The 18,267-nt window shown below is 41.8% G+C and overlaps 1 protein-coding gene across 1 annotated transcript in view; it reads left to right on the top strand.

The window, feature by feature from the left end:
- The first annotated feature begins 1,923 nt into the window (after positions 1-1,923).
- Positions 1,924-18,267, top strand: part of PLRG1 (pleiotropic regulator 1) — a 138,747-nt gene continuing 122,403 nt past the window's right edge. Inside the window, exon 1 of the mRNA XM_078676958.1 lies at positions 1,924-2,065. Coding sequence (XP_078533084.1) covers positions 2,027-2,065 — 39 coding nt within the window. The 5' untranslated portion in view covers positions 1,924-2,026. The remainder of the gene's footprint in view (positions 2,066-18,267) is intronic.

The raw sequence follows: 18,267 nt of genomic DNA, 5'->3' as shown, positions 1-18,267 counted from the left end.
AGTGACAAGATACAAATTAAACTTGGCAGGCATGAATCACTCTGGTCGTCTTGGCTCCCCGCCGGTGTCTCTGGCAACGTGAACGCGGCACCGGGGGTTTTATTGCGGCGCTGCGCACCACAGAAAGTCAGGTCAGCAGTTCACCCGGCGAGGACTGCTCTACTCAGATTGAGTCCCCCGCCGCTTCTGCCTCTGACTTCCAGCTTCCTCCGGATGTGATGGAACTAGCAGCATGGCTCGGAGCAGCAGAGCAGGTGCACAACAGGCGCAGCCGGTGGCGTGCGCTGGTGTAGAATCATGCTTTTCAGTAAATTGGTTTTGTTTCCATTTTATGTTATGCATTTCCCCTTTAACTTGCTTTTATATATTTCATTATTAGTGTTCTAAGTTCCAAGATGTAATCTCTGTGAGGACAGTTACCTACTGTTGATGCTGGCATAAGATCTGAATGGTTGTGCTCTTTTCCTTGGAATAAATCTACTTTGTTTTACTACTATTCTTCTTCAATTCATTTCAATGAAACTACAAAACTGGCGACGATTGGGATCTTGAACCAAGGATTCTTCTGGAAAAACCTCAAGATTTATTTTTATCTACCTAAACAATTTTTTCTATTACTTGAAAAACTTCACTGGTTGGCTACTTTTCATGCGTGATGATATTCTTCTAACAGTGAGTAGATTAAAGGAATTGTTAGTTTTGTAGTATCATTGAAATGAATTGAAGAAGAATAGTAGTAAAACAAAGTAGATTTATTCCAAGGAAAAGAGCACATCCATTTAGATCTTATGCCAGCATCAACAGTGAGTAACTGTCCTCACAGAGATTACATCATGGAACTGAGAACACTAATAATGAAATGTATACAAGCAAGTTAAAGGGGAAATGCATAACATAAAATGGAAACAAAACCAATTTACTGAAAAGCAGGATACTACAGCTGGCGAGTGGCATAAATGCGTGACAAAGCATTTCAGTGCGGTGATGTGGAACACCACACTGAAATGCGTGAGCGTCACACCTGTTGCATGATACTTGGCAGGCATGTCTATTATCTGAAGGAAGTCCTTCAATTATAGGAAATTCCATTCTCCATGACTATGGAAGTGCCTTCCCAGTGTGTTCTTGTGGTTTGAGTATCTGCCATTTATTGCAGTATTATCCTTCTACCTGTATTTTGTACTCTTTTGTAACATGCACAAGTCACTTTTCTCTTGTAACGTATTGTTTGCTACCTCTTGCATTTTGTTTGCTTTTGATACTCGCACAAGTGCCACCATTGCCTACGTAACGCTTGTTCTTGTGTTTTGAGTGTCTGCCATTTATTGCGGTATTATACCTCTACTTGTACTTTGTACGCTTTTGTAACTTGCACACATCTCACTTTTTTCTCCTGTAATGTACCGTTTGCAACCTCTTGTATTTTGTTTGCTCACAACTGTCACTATTGCTTCATGTAACGTAACGCTTACTTTTGTAATTTGTTCACTTGTAATTTTCTCCTCATGTATCATTACTGTTCCTATTGTGAAGCTGCTCTGACACCTTCGGGTAAAGTCCGCGCTATATAAAAACGCATAAAATAAATAAATACATAAAAAAAACAATGTCTAAAATATTCGGCTTCGTTGTTGTCAAAAACAGCAAGCCCGACAACTCTAAAAAGTGTCACTATAAGTCAGAGGCCTCCGCATCTGGTAGGAAAACGCTTTAATAATACAGGTTACAGTAAGCAGCAAGCATCCTTGATCCCCTCACTTTCCTTTCGCCAAAAAAACAGACAGTATCCTACAACGACATCTACTGACTGCATACAGACATGTGAAACAGTCATATTCGGATCCATTTCTTCCTCCCGTGCTGTAGGTGGCGCTGGAGAGAGTAGAATTCGTAGCATTTGCACTCTCTTTGAACCGCTTCCGTAAGGTGTCACTTCCGGTTCAAGAACCCGGTTGTGAAAAGAAAGTAGGAAAACGCAGAGTGCGTGTGCTGTGTTGTCATCAGCTGTGGCACCTTTTCTATCGCTATGTCTCAGCGCTCGCAGCGGGAATGGATCAATGCAGAGGTGAGAGTCTCGGTAGCACAACTCCCAAACCTGACTCTGGGACTCGATTCATACATAGCATATGGTTATATAGGCATTTCGTAAACCACGCCATCTGATCAAATCTAATCTTTGCTTGCCCTAAGTACGTAGGGCTTAATCACTTGTGCAGTTCTCTATGAATGGCCGGCAAGATATCCCCTGCCTGAACACTACAGACATATTACGACATTCTCTCGTCTGCCCTGCTTTGACTCTCTTACTCCAGTAGTAGCTACTATGGGATCCGTATCCTATTTAAAACTGTCCGTGAATCGTGCCCGTCCATCAAAAGTACCTTCCATACTGGGGTTTTGAGCCAATACTTAACATGTCAACTCATGTTAATTAGCGGATGCCCCCCAATTTTTAGTAATGCACACTTCCCAAAAAGCAACATACCAGTGTACACTTCCATACGATCAGACTTGTTGCAAGCTTTCATCATCCTAGAGAACTTGTTTCGAAAGCATTTCCACTCAGTAAAATTGAGTAAATCTGCATAGAACATAAATGCGGTTACAAATGGGGTTGTGTCTTTCCCCAGCGGTTGGTGTGTGGCAGATGATGGTGTGTGGCAGATGATGCACTTTGACGTCTTACTCGTTACCATTGGTAACACTGAATAGGTTTCAAGCTGGGGCTTTGAAAAGGGTGAAATGGCGTGTCAGTGTAGAGAAGAAAACATTGATGCACTTAGTGGGCTCTTGTGTTCGGTGTTGTAGACCACACGCATTTTTCCTCATGGGAGGTTGACCAAGACTAAAGAAAAGAAAGGCAGAGAATGTAGAAAGAAAAGTAGCAGTGACAAAGGGAGAACGAAGGGATTCACATCCTATTGTAATAAAGCGAATGTGGTGTGGGGCAATAAAGACACATGAGGTGGAATCAAAAATAGGCAGCATTGGTATCAGGCCACCTCCACGTGAAGCAGGCCTAACGGGGTTGAACTACTCCTTTTCTGTACAGTGACAGCAGAAGGCATTTGGGATTCTCCCAGTGCTGAAACCAAAAGGGTGTATTCTGGAAACTCCCACTGGTTGAGACGATGATTTGGGGTATTTTGAAGAGGGTGAGTGGTCGTTCTATGTGGAAGCTAAGTGGCAATAGACAACATTGTTTATTTCTTCCCACAGACTTGCTCACTTTAATATGCATGCTCGGAGTGTCTGTGCTCTCTCTGTCTCTTCTTCTGTCCTAGTCGTTGTGTCCCTGCCTTAGCGTCCCGGGGTCAGCGACCTTGTACTCATTTCAGTGCCTTTTAGTGACCCAGTGTCCCTGTATTTTCCATGTCCCAGTGTTGGGGTCTCAGAGCTAGTCTTCCAATGTCAATTACAGTCACAATGTCAGTGTGTCCATTTCATTGTGCAAACGTCAATAGCCCTGGATCAGTGCACGTGCTTATGTTTCCCTTTGTCAATCTGTCAGTGTCCTTGAGCCAATATCCTTATCTCAATGCCTGTGCCATTGTTCCAGTGTCACCATTCCAATGTCTAGTATCAGTGTTGATTTGCCAATATCCGTATCCTAGTGAGTCTGCCCATTTGTCAGTGCCCCTGTGTGTATATGTCCCATTGTGAGTGCACTTGGGTCTGTCCTTCTGTTTGTCAACATGCCCATGTCCCATTGTCATTGTTTGAGTGCCTGTGGTGCACATTTGTTTTTGTTGGTGTTTCTGTGTCGGTTTCCTAGTATCAGTGCGGGTACTCTGTGTTAGTGTACTAGCCATATCATCTTATATGATGTCATTGTTTGCCTATAAACTACTTATAGGTTCCTAAGTCCACTTCAAAGCACTAATTGGATGGAAGAGTGCTGAGGGTAAAGATGGATTAGGAATCTCGTGATATTAAAATAGACCAGAGGAGATGAGAGTTTGATAACTTAAAAAAAGTTGTGAAAAAATGTTTGCTCGACAAAAAGCTCACTTCAAAAAATGGTGCTTTCAGAAGTAAAACGTGCATTGCAGTGACTCATGCATCCTTACAGGTTATCGTCCATCATACTAACTTAAGTAGATGAACATGATGAATGCAATTTCACTGATAGTTTGTTTCTCAGCGGACTGCTGGTCCAATTTTAGCCTGCATTCTGATGGTATCTAGAGGTTTAGGAAGTGTTGGCAATCACTAAGCTTTTATTTTCAAAGTAGCTGCCAGTGCAATGTACGGTGGCAATCATTATTATGCGGGTGCCCAGCCTTAATAGGCTCCTGTTCTATTATCTTATACTAGATAGTTCTTGTTTAATGTTGGGCTTACCTTGCTGTATTCTTGTGAAGCTGTGCTTACTTTATTGTATACTTATAAAAGTAACACTGTTGAGTTCGGTTGCCATTCCTTCTTGGACTGTTGACTTGGACTGCAGCAGATGTTCCGGCTCTCCCGACTCCTTGTTGGCTCTATGTTGTGCATGAATAAACCTTTGTGAGGACTCAGCTTACACAGGAGTCTTTCTTCCTTCATGAATGCGACATTTATTTGGTGAACAGTTGTGAGAATCCAGGGCTGAAAGCTTTCCTCTTTGAGCCCACCGAGGAGTTAATCTTTTGGTTAGGTGTGCAGCATCACCGGAGCAACATATTCTGTTTGGGCGAGCCCTAGGTTCCTTGCTGCATTTGCTTTCTGTTTTCTGGGCTCTTCCTTTCTTCATTGGCTGCTCTGGTGAGTGGTGCGAGCAGCGTGAGCATGCATCAGCTAGTCCCTGTTTAGATCGAGCATTCGAGACCTGTTGTATATACTTTAGAATATACTTATATGTGTATGTATTTTGTGGGCTCTGGAGATCAGCCCTTGGACTTGTCTGCTTCCGCTTAGGGACCTTTTTTCCTGTTTAACTGCCTTTATTAACTGTCTTGATAGAAAACAATCAGTAGAGGTCATTAAAATACCAGAATTGCTTTCTGCTTGTGGACTTTCTTTTTTTAAATATTTCTGGTAGCTGAACTGCCTCTATTTAACTTTCTTGATAGAAAACGACCAGCAGAGGTCAGTAAAATACCAGAGTCACTTTAGCGTTCTCTAGATTCCAGTCTATAGAAATTGTATTCCACAAGAACCTGTAGCAAATAATTTTTTTTTTCCAATCTTGTATTTTCAGTGATATGATCACCGAAGGTCCTGATTTTATATTGAAAACAGAGCTTTGGACTATACCATTTCCCACTGAAAGGCAATATTTCTCTCTGGTGTGTCACGCAGTTTGATGCTTACTTTCCCTCCATGTTAAAGAACAGTAGATGTTTCTGCACCCAGGGTAATGTGCTGCATAGCTAAATACATATAAGGTCCCGAAGGCGAGACCAATTGCATTGCTTGTTTTGATCAGTTGGGGATGATGCTCGAGTGCTTGCTACGTGATCTTCTTTGTCAACTGCTATCATAGCAACCGTGCTGATTTCTCCGTAATGAGATCACGCTTTCTTTTAGTAAGTGCCGCCATCTTTGTTTGGTTTATGTACTTTCAACAAACAGATGGTAATTACAGCTTTTACCAAGCGTTATCGTTACAGACGAATCTGGGGCACTTCTGGTCACCACTTTTGTCTTCAGCTACTTATGTAGTATTCTGGAACCTACATTGCTTAGCGAAAGTTTTATTTTTCACTTTGAATTCTTTTCAAGGTGGGTGACTATTTTAAAGCAATTATATTCCTATACATTATGCATTTTGTTCTATTTTCTTGGCTTCTTCAGGGCATCCTTTTCAAATTGCACCTTTTCTTTAAAACCATGGGAAGCCTGGTCTTAAGTGGCGGCAATGGTTCAGATCATTTGAAAATGCCATTGTGGCTATTGATGTGAAGAAGTATTCTAATAAAAGGAAACAACTTTACTTTTTGGATTGCTTGTTGATACTGACCAAGAAATTTTCAATATTCTTCCTGAGTGTGAACCTCCGGCTGGGCTGTTCATACCTTAGGATGAATACACCAAAGCTGTCAAAAGGTTAGAGAAAAGATTTTCAGATCAGCCTAACATCATGATTGAAAGACACAGTTTCTTTCATAGAAAGCAATTGGTTGACAAAACAATTAAGGAATATTTATCCAGTTTGCACATTTTGTCTGGCAAGTGTGAATTTGGTATGAACTTGGATGTATATTTGCGTGACCAATTTGTTTTCCACTGTTCAAGAAAGAAAATACAGGAACGGTTACTCGCTTGCAGGAATCTCACACTTGCTGAAGCAATTGATAGTGCTTAAAGTATTGAGCAATCTTCAATTTCCAGTAAAGTTATTACTGGTTCAGATCTCAGCAGTGATTCTGTGTGTGCCATTTCAAATTAAAATGGGCAGAATGATATGGCAAAAGGAAAAGTAAATTCAACTAGTTCTAGAAAACGGAGTTGTTACAGGTGTGGGTCAAAGCAACATATTGGAAACTATCCAAGTTGTCCTGCTGTCAACCGCAGATGCACCAAATGTAAAAAAACAGGGTAACTTTCAAGCTGTTTGCAGATCTTCCGGTAAAACAGCCAACACAGCATTTAGGGTTAATGCATTGGAGTTCACATTTGAGGATTTTCAAGAAGACCTAATTAGTAACCTTGTGTTAACTGTGGATGATGATATAATGTGCTCTTCTTCTGTCAGGACTCCATTAGGTGTAGCACTTATTGGTGATCTCGAATTAGAAATAATGGCAAACTCTGATTTGCCCATTACTATTTTGTCTGATGTTTTATATCTTGATAAGAACTTTAATAAGTCACTTTTACACACTGATGTTCATCCAAAAGCCTTTAGTGGACAAGACATTGTGATGTTGGGTTATTTCATTGAGCATTTAAGTGATTTTTGGACGCAAAATACTTACAAAAATGTATGTTGCAGAGAAACGTTGCAATTTAGTTGGCTGGAAGGATCTGGCTAGAATGGGTATCATTCTCAAACCAGGAAGTGATCAACATCTTGTTTTGGGGGAAACACCTAATGCCTCAATTGATTTATCTGAGGATAAATATACTTGTGAGATCAATAATCTACTTAGCATAAAAGCATATTTGAGAATAGTGTAGGTTGCGTTAAAGGTGTGGTTTATGATGGATGCAATTTCACGGATAGTTTGAAGTTTGTTTCTCAGTGGACTGCTGGTCTAATTTTAGCCTGCATTCCGATGGTATCTAAAGGTCTAGGAAGTGTTAGCACGCACTAAGCTTTTGTTTTCAAAGTAATCTCTAGTCAGCTGCCAGCTGTGGAGAAGTGTGACTCAATGGTTAGAGCGGCAGACCCTGATGCAGAGGTCTAGCCCGGGACCAGGGTTCAATTCCCCGCCTCGGCGGTTCTTGGGCTCAAAAATTCCACGGACCTGATAATTCTCGCCTCGGTGCCTATTCCAATCATGGAGTCCCACTCTGCAACTCTGGGCAATAGCTTTCTTAATCTCCACAACGGACCACACAACGCTAAGGATGCCTGGCCTCCACCTTGGGGGTGCCCAGGAGTGGACACCTCACAGGGAAAGCCAGGATGGGTTCCACAGCGGTATTCGTACAAGCGCCTTGAGACCCTTGCGGGTGAGTAGTGCGCTATACAAGTATCAATTTACAATTTACAGTACCATCTTCGGTGGCAAGCATTATTATGGGGGTGCCCAGCCCTAATAGACCCCCCATTGACTACCTCTGTGTGTACTAACACATCCCAGACAGGCATGCAATAATTCACATCAACTATTTGTGGAGAGTGTCTGTTCAACCTGCTACAACAAAATATTTAGGTCCTTGCCAATTCATGAATAGTGTCCTTTTCTTTAAGACTTTCTAAAACTCAGGGTTTTATTTTTAGCAGTGTTATTTTGCCACACGCCCAGAACAGATTGTAATCAGTCTCTATTTTCAAAGATTGCAATATTGATGTCTTTTGTACCAAAACATTTTTCAGCCTATTCCAACACCTAGGTATCGAAAACAATGGTCCTTGACCTATTATTCAATCTGACAGAATCAATCAGTACATATTTAGTTGATCACACACCATTTAGGAGCATATCTCCCAGTAAAGCTCTAGCTAATAAATGCACTGTACAATGAAAAATAATGCAACAGACCTTATTCAAAAGCATTAGAAACAATTTAATTCATTGTGTCTAGATAGAATGCGCTATTTTTTTATTCTAACACCTAGATACCGTCTCGGGTGATAAGCAATGCTGTACAAAGCGACTGATGCAAAACTATTTCATATCATGTATCAAAGTATTATTTCCTTCAACATAAACTCTTTACCGACATGGCTTGTTTCAGTCTGACAAATAGTCCTTTATCCGGAGACCATAGGAGTTACGTGTCATTTTGCCTCTGTGTGAGTAAAAGCAATACATTTGTGCTGAGTAATGTCCACCAAATCAGTTTGTTTGGCTACATGTTATCCAAGGTTGTTCTCGATAATGTGGTTTACAGTATATGAAGGGCCTTTATAGAGGAACACTCTCCACTGTGACTTGCTTATCACCCCCACCACTAAAGGCTGTCCCACCTGGGTGAATAACTTCCGACTGTTATCATGACAGTGCATGTGTGGCGCACACTAACACATGCTGATCACCTGAAGAGTTTTGTGACACTCAGAATGGAAAATTCACCTATCGCCCCAGCTAAGTTCTAGATCTCAAACTCCCTGCTCAAGCTAACAGTACCGCGCGTGAGGAAAGCTAGACTTGGAGGCAGGTCCTTCTCGGCCGGCACGGCAAAACTCTGGAATACCCTGCCCCCTGCCATCCAATCCGCCACGTCAGAAGCCAGCTTTAGGAAACTCCTAAAAACTTGGCTTTTTACGCAATAAATCCTGTTCTCCCTCCTGATTACCCACTCTTGTTGTAGGACTCGCTAGTGCCGGGACACCTCTCCAGAGGTAGCTGTTCGCGCTTAACAAGTTTCTGTATTATTATTATTATTATTATCTCTCTTGAGAATTATTTTCAATATTTTTGCCAAGTGGTGTATGTTAGAGCACAAAGTCCAGCAACATTGTCCTTTCCGTAATGTAATTTCTTCTGTATTGTCTGTTTCCTTGAATTACTCTTTAAGTTCATCTTATTGTCTTCCTTTTACTTCATCTCATTTTCTACCTTTTACATTTAGTTTTCTTCTCCTTCCATCTACTTTTTGTCCTCACTATGTTCTCTATACTCATTTCCCTGTCTACACCCCCCTCTTGTCTTCATTAGTGTTTGTTCTTCCTCTGCTTCACCATCCCTTGCATTATCTCCCTTTTCATATGTCAATGTCTCTCATCCTTTCACTTTCTGTTGTTGTTTATCTTTCCCCATTGTCATTTTGTTTCCCTATTGTTATGTTCTCTCTGTGCTTGTAATTTCCATTCTACCTCTGTTACTCTCGCCCTCTCCTTTTGTCTACATTGCTCCTGGCACATCTGAGGGTCTCATAGTTGCCTTTCCTGTTTGAAGGGCTGTTTTCTCTGAATTACAAGTTCAGAACACATTCATTAGTAACAAGCTAGTCCCATAAAATGCAAGACTGTTGGTCCCCAAATCCCCTTCTTCTCAAGCCAAAGCTCCATAAGTCCTGGACCTGTCTTGTGTTTCTGCAATCCTTAAATAGGTAATTGCGGTGCAGTCAACAGTTCAACAATTTTAACCTCAGTTCCATGTAAATAAAATCTGTACATCATAATTGCTGTATTAATTGCTGTATACAACATTTCTAATGGAAACAACAAATTATATATTGAAAAGTAGGAACATAGTATAGTTAACACAATTCTAATGTTTCACATTTGTTTTGTACACATTGTTTCTTTTTGACAAGTAGGTTGCAAAAGACAAATGCAAAGTTACTGTTGTAATGTTAAGTTTAGGTTTTATAAAAAGTTCATAAACCCTGAGTTGTTGTTGGTTCTGGTGAGATGTTAGAAGATAACCACAAACTGTTGTGATCTAATTGATGTATTGAAAATACATTCCATAAATGGTGTTTATTTTTTATTATCTGTAAAATAATTGAAGTCTCTGGTTTCATTGGCAGACTGCAAAAATATTGCATACGAAAGGAGTCTTTCATATATCACTTTTTTGATTTAGTCAAACATTGGTCTTCTTTGGAGGTGAAACAGTGTTCAGTAAGTTAACCAATATTCCTCGACTGAACACGTTACTCCCTTTCCTATATCTCCGATACGGATAGTACATTGAATTACTTAACTTATAAAATTCGGTTATTGATGCCAGATATACTGAGGGTGTACACAACCCACTTCTTATGAATAATGAAGATTGGTGTTAACATAATGCTATAGGTGCATATGGCTATGCAGAGAGAGAAGAACATTGAATAGTATCATTTTATCTAATGATTCATGATCTGTAATGGGACTTGGGGTACTCATCAACTAATGATTGATATTAGTATAGAGGAGGCGGTTGATTGTTCTACCAGATTAGCATTCTATAATATGCCCTGTTTAATATGTGCATTTCATGAAATGTATGCTATTGGAAATTGAGTTGGCACTATGCGCTTAGAGCTATAGTAGCTCTACTGAAATCATTGACTGCATTGGGAAACCTGTTCTATTTGGGACGTGTGTTATGTAAATGCATAAAATACAAACAAAGGATGTCAGCCCATATAAATAATGTCCCTCAGCTACATGCAGTAATGAACGGTAGTAATATTTGTCAAAACAACTATAGTAATATTTGTCAGAAACAGTTATTTAATAGGAGTACAACCACTTTAACAAATGTCTGTTCCCAAAACTAGGCAATAGATGCTAACATTTAGTTAATCACAAGTTTCATTGTTCATTATTAGCAGATAAACAAGTCAATTGTTTCTGCCTACATTTTGTAACTGCTTCAGACCATTGATTGAATTTAAAGTGCAGGTAAACAGCAATACATACTCTGGCATTGTAAACTTTCCAGTCTGCTGATTCAGTCTCACCCTTACCATTCTATTCCACTCCTTATGCCGGGAGTGTCTACCTCGTACTCTAACTAATCTAAGAAGTGGCCAGTAGTTTATTGGCTGTCCAAAGGGGTTGGTAATACGCAGAACCTTTATTGCTAAATACTTATGGTCAGTTGCGTCTCATGTGTTGGAAGGTCCAGAAAAACATGTCATGAAGGCTGTATTGTAATAACCTTTAGACTGTCGTGTAGTTCCTAGGAGTCCCCCAGGACCTATGTGTTTTGGATGACCTAAAGTGAGGGCTTGGTGTCCCAACCGCTTTTGGACACCCCCACAGGATATATCAGCTGTTACACCAGCTAGCTCTACAGTGCCAATACCACCCCTTGCATTCTACAGAGGTGTAGGTAGTTTCTGGAAGCCACTGAACATGGCAACCCTGATTCCTCTGGGATCGTGGAAAACAATACAGTGCGTTTTGCTTAGACACTCTTGCTTTCTTTCTCTCAGAAAATACACAGATTGGCGATTCAGATGTTTCAATAATAATTTATTGGTCCAGCGACAATCTGGTGTAAAACATATGTGCTGCGACAATCAGGAGACAGAAGCATTGCTAGTACCAATATAGTGAATAGTAGATATATTTCTACCATAGTGCTAATTAGATGAACAGAAACAGTTCAGATAAGAACAGTAGCACTTGCATATTCCTAAAACGCTCACCCTACGTAGTTTGCTAAAATATACCTAACCTAACCTAGATGTGTGGGTGTATATGCGTATAGCTATTCGTATCTGTAGCCAAGAAACCCCCAGGGAAGAGCCAGCTCCTCACCTGATGGTTTAGAACAAAGGACCCTGTCTCTGCGTCGAGGATGACAACCCGCAAAGGATGTCAGACCGCTGTGTGTCAAAGATTCGGCATGCAGGACCCCAATCTCAGCTTGGAAGGAATTCTCCTGTAATTTTAGGAGGGAGTCAGGGTCTTTTATACTAAAGTGGTCACTCGAGGGTTTTTTCTAGAATAGATATGTTTTTAAAACAACCATGGCTGTTTTATAAAAATGCCCCCGAGTGATGTGTGGTGCCCCCGAGTGATGTGTGGTGCCCCCGAGTGATGTGGTGGTGCCCCCGAGTGATGTGGTGGTGTCCCCCAGTGATGTGGTGGTGTCCCCGAGTGATGTGTCCCCGAGTGATGTGGTGGTGTCCCCGAGTGATGTGGTGGTGTCCCCGAGTGATGAGGTGGTGTCCCCGAGTGATGAGGTGGTGTCCCCGAGTGATGAGGTGGTGTCCCCGAGTGATGAGGTGGTGTCCCCGAGTGATGAGGTGGTGTCCCCGAGTGATGAGGTGGTGTCCCCGAGTGATGAGGTGGTGTCCCCGAGTGATGTGGTGGTGGTCCTTGAGTGATGTGGTGGTGGTTCTTGAGGGATGTGTTGGTGTCCCTGAGTGATGTGGTGGTGTCCCTGAGTGATGTGGTGGTGTCCCCGAGTGAAGTATCCTCTTAATAGACCTGTAAACAAAACCCTCGTTATGTATATAACATTGATTAACGAAGCATGGGATGTGTTATGAAGAGAGATGAGTAGGCACAGATCAATCCTGCAATTATTTTCTTAGCCAAGAATGGAAGTATGTCTGCGAATGAAGAGATGGTGGTAAATAGGATGAGGAAGATGAATGAATAGGAGACAGGAACAGTAAGCGCGGGAGAGGCGAGGGAGAGAGGAAAGAGGAGGAGGGGGCCGAGATCCAAGATCAGCGAGGGAGGAGGTTGGAGATAGGCCAAAATTCATAGGAGCAAAAGCAGCGAGCAACAGAAGTGAGCCTGTATGGAAGAGAAGAGCCAGGGCAAACAATATGAAACAACAAGGTTGAAAGTGAGACAGAGGGGAAGAAACAGAGGTAAGGAGAGAGAGCTGGTTGAAGAACAGACCATGAAAACAAGTAAATAAAGGCTCACAAGAGCTGCAGTCAGACAAACTACCCTTTGCTCCTGGCAATATAAGCTCTGTCGTGTAAGTGGGGTTTCTACTTCATCCGATGAACTGTTTGAAAAGGTTAAACACTAAAATCAAACTGGTTTGTTAAAACAGGCCACTAGATGGTGCAGGAACGACACTGGATAAGAAACTCCTAACTGCAATGCTCTAGACGGCCATGTAATCCTGGTAGCAACCTCAAATCAAACATGTGGACTACTAGTTTGTGAGGGGCGCCAGAGACCACAGTACATGCAGAACAGAAAGAATTCAACATCTGAAAAGGATCGAAACAGGACTTAAAGCGGGCAGAGTCCCTAGACCCTGTGACATTTTAGAACGGACAAGTAAACGGGTCCCTAAAGTCTTGTCCTTAAGTCAACAGGGGAAAACACAGACTATTTATGAACAATTCATGTAATCCAGGGCAGTTTTTTTTTAAGTGTCAGTTTATATTTCACGTTTTATTGAATCTTTCACTCCCTTATAAGGAGGTAGCACCTCTGCAAGCCTCCTTACACTTCTAATTGAGGGAAGCTTTCTAACCAGAGGAGTGGAATTACCTCACCCTCATACAGATTCTCCGCGGAAAGAATTTGGGTGCTCGCCAAACATAACAAGCAGAGAGGAGATTGCTCCTGGGGTCGCCCCTCCCTTACAAAGAGCCCGGGAAAGAGGAGGCTCTGTGGAATGCATGTTATCTCCTCAAGGTCAAAGCATGTCAGTTCCCAGCCGTTCACAGCCCAAAAGCTGTGAAATTTTCCATTCGTAAATGGAATACACTAAACTAAAACCACATTGAACCGCCCACCTTTGAATGCATGCACCTTCATATATATATATTTTCTTTTAAACTATCATTTGTCTATAGGACTATTGGTAACTAAAAGACAAAACATTGGCAACATTAAAAAGTCACATACAAAATCTCAGGGTACTTCTGTAACAATATCTGGGGTAGCATCAGTCAAAGAAGGTCTATGTTTGTTTAATTTGTAACCGTTAACTGTCATGGGCAAAGAATTATCACATTTGCGCACCAGCTACATAAAATCATTTTACACATTAGTTGTTGGGGTCACCAACCCTGCTTCTGTGAAATCCTACCAAACTGTTATTCTGTCTATATGGGCCACTAGTGTGACCTCCCATAAGCAAATCACATTTTCCCTCACGCTGTTCTGTCCAGTATCTTTTAGTATGCAAAAGCACATAGTCATGGGCCTTTGTTCAGCATCTGAATTGAAAAGTCCCTGCATTTCACTGTAGCTAAAATGTGCACATTGCTTTTGGGTAAACTCACAAAATACATTTTTAAACCTTTGAATTATTCAGTCGTACACACTCTGATGTTGTACACTTTCAAAATCATATGGTTGCACTTGTCTTTCAAAGCAAAATGTATCGTGCACTGTTAGGCCTGATTTATTTCCACCACTGGTGATCGTTAATTCTAAAACACGGGTCTTCTTATCTGACTGAAAACTCTCTTCGGAAGAATTAATTAAAACAGCCTGTGCAATTGGCAACCTGACTAGATTTTCTGTAACATTTCTCACATGTAAATCATGCACGTTTAATTCTGTTTGCAAAGGTATATCCTCACACAATTGTGGATGCATGTTAAACAACACATTAAAAATAAACCCACTATCTATATTCTGAGATGTTACATTCGCGTTGCTGCTCAGCACATTTTAAATGCATCTTTTACTGAACACTAAAGGGATCCAGCCCTTTCTCCCTAACGTAAAAAAGCTATTCACAGGCCCTTTATACAAAACACATTTAAACACACAGCAATTCTCGTTCCACCAAACACAATTAGCTCACTCATGAGCCAGAACACCATATGGGCTACCCCCATGCAAATAAATCAACTGATATCTGAGAGTCTGCTTTCAATTGCAAAAAAATATATATATATATTTTCCCCTTTTAAATCAACGTTCATATCCTGCAACCGACTACACCAAATTGTATTGACCTACTTCTCCGTATGTTTTGGTGCTTATGTCAGTCACCAGGTCATTACTTACCACATCCTTTCTCAGGTTCCAGAAAGACACCACATTTCACAATACATACCCAAGAAAGGAATAAACACTGACAACATATAAGACCATTGCCGAGGAGCTCGCAAATAACAAGTCACAAAACCTCGATATCCGAGAGGGTACGCCGCGCATGCTCCTCCTAGCAATGTAATTTAGACATCCCTGATGGGAGCCGATTTCCCTCCTGTATCAACAATTACCCATTAGAGGGCAATCGCCCATCCCTCTGTAAGTACTTGGTAAAAAAGGGTCCCGAACTTCCCTCATAAGGAATACAAACAAATGATATGCTCTAAGGTTTCTTTATTACACGATAATAGGATGACAAAAGAAGGAAATAACTAAACATCACAGTAAACATTAGTAGCAATCATCAACACATACATATACATAGAGCCTGAAAATAAAAGCTTAGTTGGATAAAGTTAGATATACATGGAACACCTCACCATAATCTTAGGCGTCTTTCCATCTGAAGAAGGGTCCGTCTCTCTTTCCCTCTCTCTGGTTGGGTCAGGACTCTGTTGCACAAACACGACTGCACGTCTGCACCGTGATGTATCATCAGACCGCCAAAACACCAGACCAGCATCTCAGCATTAGAGCATCTCAGAATCTCAGCATCTCAGAATCTCTCGGACCCCCTTTCTCTAATATAGAATGCAGCTCTCCATCGAAGTTTCTAGCTAACTCCGCCCACAGTTCTCACTGGATTCCTGTACCACCTCGTACCAAGAGCACAACAAGCAGCTGGCCAAGCGTTTTGCTCTGACTCGGCACGAAGAGAGCACATTTCACCCGATAAGAACCGATCCTGTCTGGTTCACTACTGGTGGACAACACATGTAATCTAAAATATGTCCTCTCACCTACAGAGACTCAGAAGATGGCTGCAGTTTAGAATATGGAGTTGCTCAAGCATAGGCCTCTACTACTTGGAAAGCAGAATGATATTAGACCATGTCAAAGCCAATAGGCTAAAGTCATAATTCACCTAACTCAAATAACACTATGCCCTTAATCCCTCAGTATCCACTATGGAGCACTTGTGTGCACCATTACCAACAACTCTGCACCTCGACATCCCATACCTTCTATTCTTTGGCAGGATTATTCTACTGAAAAACAGCACAAGTATAGAACAGAAGAGAAATTGGCATATGCAAGACCATCCTACATTAAGGCTAAGGTAACATAGCACACTAAAGTCAGTGCACAATGGTGGTGATCGAGGTTCATCACAGATCATCAGACCAATAAAGTGGCTCATTCACTACAGGGGCCCAGTCACTGCCTGTTTACTACGGCTTGTGACCTTTTACCAAATCCTCCCAGAACTACGCTGCCTGTTTGTTGGGTTTTGAATATTCATATATATCACTTTCGGCCTTGCATTTCAAATTCACTGTGCCCCTGCCACCCCAGTGCCTCCCCCCCCCCCCCCCCCCCCACCCCACCCGTTTTGTGCTGTTGACAACATATCAGGAACGAGTGTCTTTGTTGCCCATGATGTTCGGCGTAAGTGCTCTAGCTCCGGGAGCCCCAGAATTCAGTTAACTCCACACCTGAAGTACCAACAGATGTGCCCAAACGCTACTATAGGAGCCGTGCTGTAAATCGTGCCAACAGAGCACGTTTCCATTGCTGTGCAGAGAGCATATTAGAACTCCCTTTCACACTAGATGTGTGACACAGAATTGCCATATTGGGCAATTTCCTTCACAAATGGGCGATATCTTTCCCATAATTAAGCCCGTTGTGCGCATTTCTTTTAAGCTGCCACGGCGCTACAGTTTCTTTCTTGAGCTGCCAGGCTTGCGTAACTGCTAACTAAAGGACACTGGATAATTAGGTAAAGAGGTTGTCCAGATTACACCACGTTGGTAAAGTGAGGACATGAGCTTGGATTAGAAGGCGCATTTTGGGACTCAACAACCTAAATGTCCCCTCTGCATAACACATTTGATTTCCTGTGCAGCTGCGCCAATTTAATAGTGCAGCGAAAAAAATGAATGTGTCCTTCTGTAAATGTAACTGGCGCTCCGGTAAAGCGCTCCAATATCTTCAGGTCGAGTTCGCGGTATATAAAACCGCAAAAAAAAAATCCATTCCTTTATTAGCACTGAAAGTCTTATGCTAGCGTATTCATGCCACATTAAAATTCACATCGATCCTTACGGTGAAGAAAAAGAATGTCCAGCTTTTTTTTTTTAAAGCACCAAATGCCACTTTAAAGTGCGTGCACACTACCTACTGGGCAAGTGGATGTAGGCACAGGCCATCTGCTCGGAGCCTGGATCCCCTTGTGAAGCAAGACATTCTTTCCCTCCTTTTATTGTGCCCCAAGGTGAGACAACCGCACAGGGGGTCTGCATGAGGGACATTTCTGCAAGCCTCACCGCCCACGGGTATTTCCTCAATATCCTGCACACAGCAGCAGAAAAGGCGAAGCTTGACCCGGGCAAGAACAGGCAGCGCAATGGCTCTATTTCCATTTAAAAAGGTTGAAGCTGTTTTTTCCTCACCTTCTTATCTGTTACTCAGTGGTGTGGTGAGCCTCTCACCTCCGCCTCCCCTTCGCTCTGTCAGCTGGAAGAGGGAGCGGGGGCTGCTACTGGGCCCCACTCAGCCTGTCATCCTCAAAATAAAGATCAATGAATTTTACAGTGCGTGAAGTGTAGCACTGTAATAAGTGTTGCTTGTGTGCCCTAAATAACTGAAATGTTAGGGGGGCCCAAGTTAGCTTCTAAGGGTAGACCAGAACTACATAGTGGAGCAGAAACTCACTGCTACCTGTTTGCAACTTCTCACTCTAGCCGAGACCTGACTTGCTGACTGAGGCATTCTCATTGTTCAGACATCTTTGACTTGTGCTTGATTAAAAATAATCATTAAAACTGCTCTATTCATCAGAATAACGTATCCCCGTCCAGTATACTAGTTAAGTCTTAAAATGACTTGACTAGTGAAATGGTGGTGAGAAATAAATGAAGGGTGCCATTAAAGAAGAGAAAATGCTGATTTCACTTGGCAGCAGTACGAAAATCTGGTGGTTTGTTCAGTTGGTATGTGCTAGTTTATACATATGCAGAGCTCTGCCAATGAACACAACTAGAACACTCGGACAGTGCTTGTGTGAAACCGGGGGGCCTCCATTTAAATACTCATAGTTTGTGAAAGAGAATCTGGCTAGTTGAAAGTTGGCTTCCATGCTTAAATGGTGTGATCTTAGGCAAATATTTTAATTCACCAAAACTAACTTTGTCTAA

The sequence above is a fragment of the Lissotriton helveticus genome, chromosome 2_1, assembly GCF_964261635.1.
Source record: "Lissotriton helveticus chromosome 2_1, aLisHel1.1, whole genome shotgun sequence".
In the NCBI taxonomy this organism is placed as follows: Eukaryota; Metazoa; Chordata; class Amphibia; order Caudata; family Salamandridae; genus Lissotriton; species Lissotriton helveticus.
Note: the sequence above shows the minus strand (reverse complement) of the source record. Positions and strands in the feature narration are given on the sequence as shown.